The sequence below is a fragment of the Salvelinus sp. IW2-2015 genome, unplaced genomic scaffold (genome assembly GCF_002910315.2).
Source record: "Salvelinus sp. IW2-2015 unplaced genomic scaffold, ASM291031v2 Un_scaffold2331, whole genome shotgun sequence".
Classification (NCBI taxonomy): Eukaryota; Metazoa; Chordata; class Actinopteri; order Salmoniformes; family Salmonidae; genus Salvelinus; species Salvelinus sp. IW2-2015.
The window spans coordinates 64,153-65,551 of record NW_019943656.1 but is presented as its reverse complement, the minus strand read 5'-3'; the positions used below and the strand labels follow the sequence as shown (position 1 = coordinate 65,551).

The 1,399-nt window shown below is 46.4% G+C and overlaps 1 protein-coding gene across 1 annotated transcript in view; it reads right to left on the bottom strand.

Moving 5' to 3' along the window:
• Positions 1-63: 63 nt before the first annotated feature.
• The window catches only part of meltf (melanotransferrin), a 12,679-nt gene continuing 11,343 nt past the window's right edge, over positions 64-1,399 (bottom strand). The window contains 3 exon segments of the mRNA XM_070440241.1: positions 64-119; positions 239-431; positions 725-940. Coding sequence (XP_070296342.1) covers positions 64-119; positions 239-431; positions 725-940 — 465 coding nt within the window.

The following is a 1,399-nucleotide window of genomic DNA, read 5'->3' as shown; positions in this document are numbered from 1 at the left end:
AGCCATGTTCCAGCCCCAACCCAGCCCCCTGTCCAAGTTGCCAGCCCCATCTCTCTCCCCCTCTTACACCCAGAGGAAGATGGAGCTCATCAGAGCCACCAGGAGCAGGGAAGACAGTACTGCAGGCCAAACAAACATACTTCAGTACACCAGCACATAGGAAAGCTACTGCTCCTAAAGCATTACCGTCAGTCACATGAGATAGATCAAAGTGTGTGTGTGAGTTTGTGTTCTGTACCTTTAGCAGAGGAGTTGCACTCCATGTTGGTAAGTGAGTCCATGTAGCCCTGTCCCAGCCACTTGTCATAGGTCTTCCTCTCGGCCACTCCGATCATGCTGACAGTGGAGTCTTTGAAGATGAGGTCAGAGCCCTGGTACTTAGAGGAGTCAAACATCTTGAACGTTGAACCTGTGTCACTACTATAGTACTCCTGGAGGGAGATGAAGAGGACACACGTCTATCAACTACCACTTGGTTTTATCAGCATGTAGTTCACTGTTTTAAGGTGTGTGTAGAAGGGATATTTATGTTATGTTATGCCACATGCATACAATCAACCAATCAATAAATCAACCAATCACTCAATCACTCACTCAATCAACAAATCGACCAATCACTCACTCAATCAACAAATCAATCAACTACTCACTCACTCAATCAACCAATCACTCACTCAATCACCCAATCAATCACTCAACAAACCAATGGCCCAGTCAGTCGTACCTGTGCTTTGTCCAGCAGGCCATAGAGGGCGTAGATGTTGGTGTCGGGCCGTACCATAACGGCGTGGGAGGGGACGCGGGCCAGGTTACAGTGGGCGTACTGGGTGACCTCTGCCCTGGAGCCATGGGGACACAGCAGCTGGAAATCCTTAGACTGCAGGTCAATGGCCCACGACTCACCTGAATTACCTAGAGGACAGAGAGATATACACACAGAGATACATGGAGATAGTTAACTCTCCTAATTCACAAATACTGATATGAAGTTATAGAGTCAAAGAGCAACGTGTCAGCAAGTTGTTAATGACTGGAAAACATTTCCACATCCTCTGAACAAGTTTATGATTCTGGTAATGAAAAGAGAGAGATGGCCACTAACTCTTGCTCATGGTTCTTTGTTTGGCACTAACTTCTGGGCCATGGGTTCTTTATGTTGGCACTAACTCTGCCATGGTTCTTTATGTTGGCACTAACTCTGCATGGTTCTTTATAGCTTGGCTACTAACTCTGCCATGGTTCTTTATGTTGGCACTAACCTCTGCCAGCTTCTATGGGCATAAGTCTCTTTATGTTGGCACTAACTCTGCCCATGGGTTCTTTATGTGCGCACTAACTCTGCATGGTTCTTCTATGTTGGCATAACTCTGCATGGTTTTTATGTAGGCACTAACTCTGC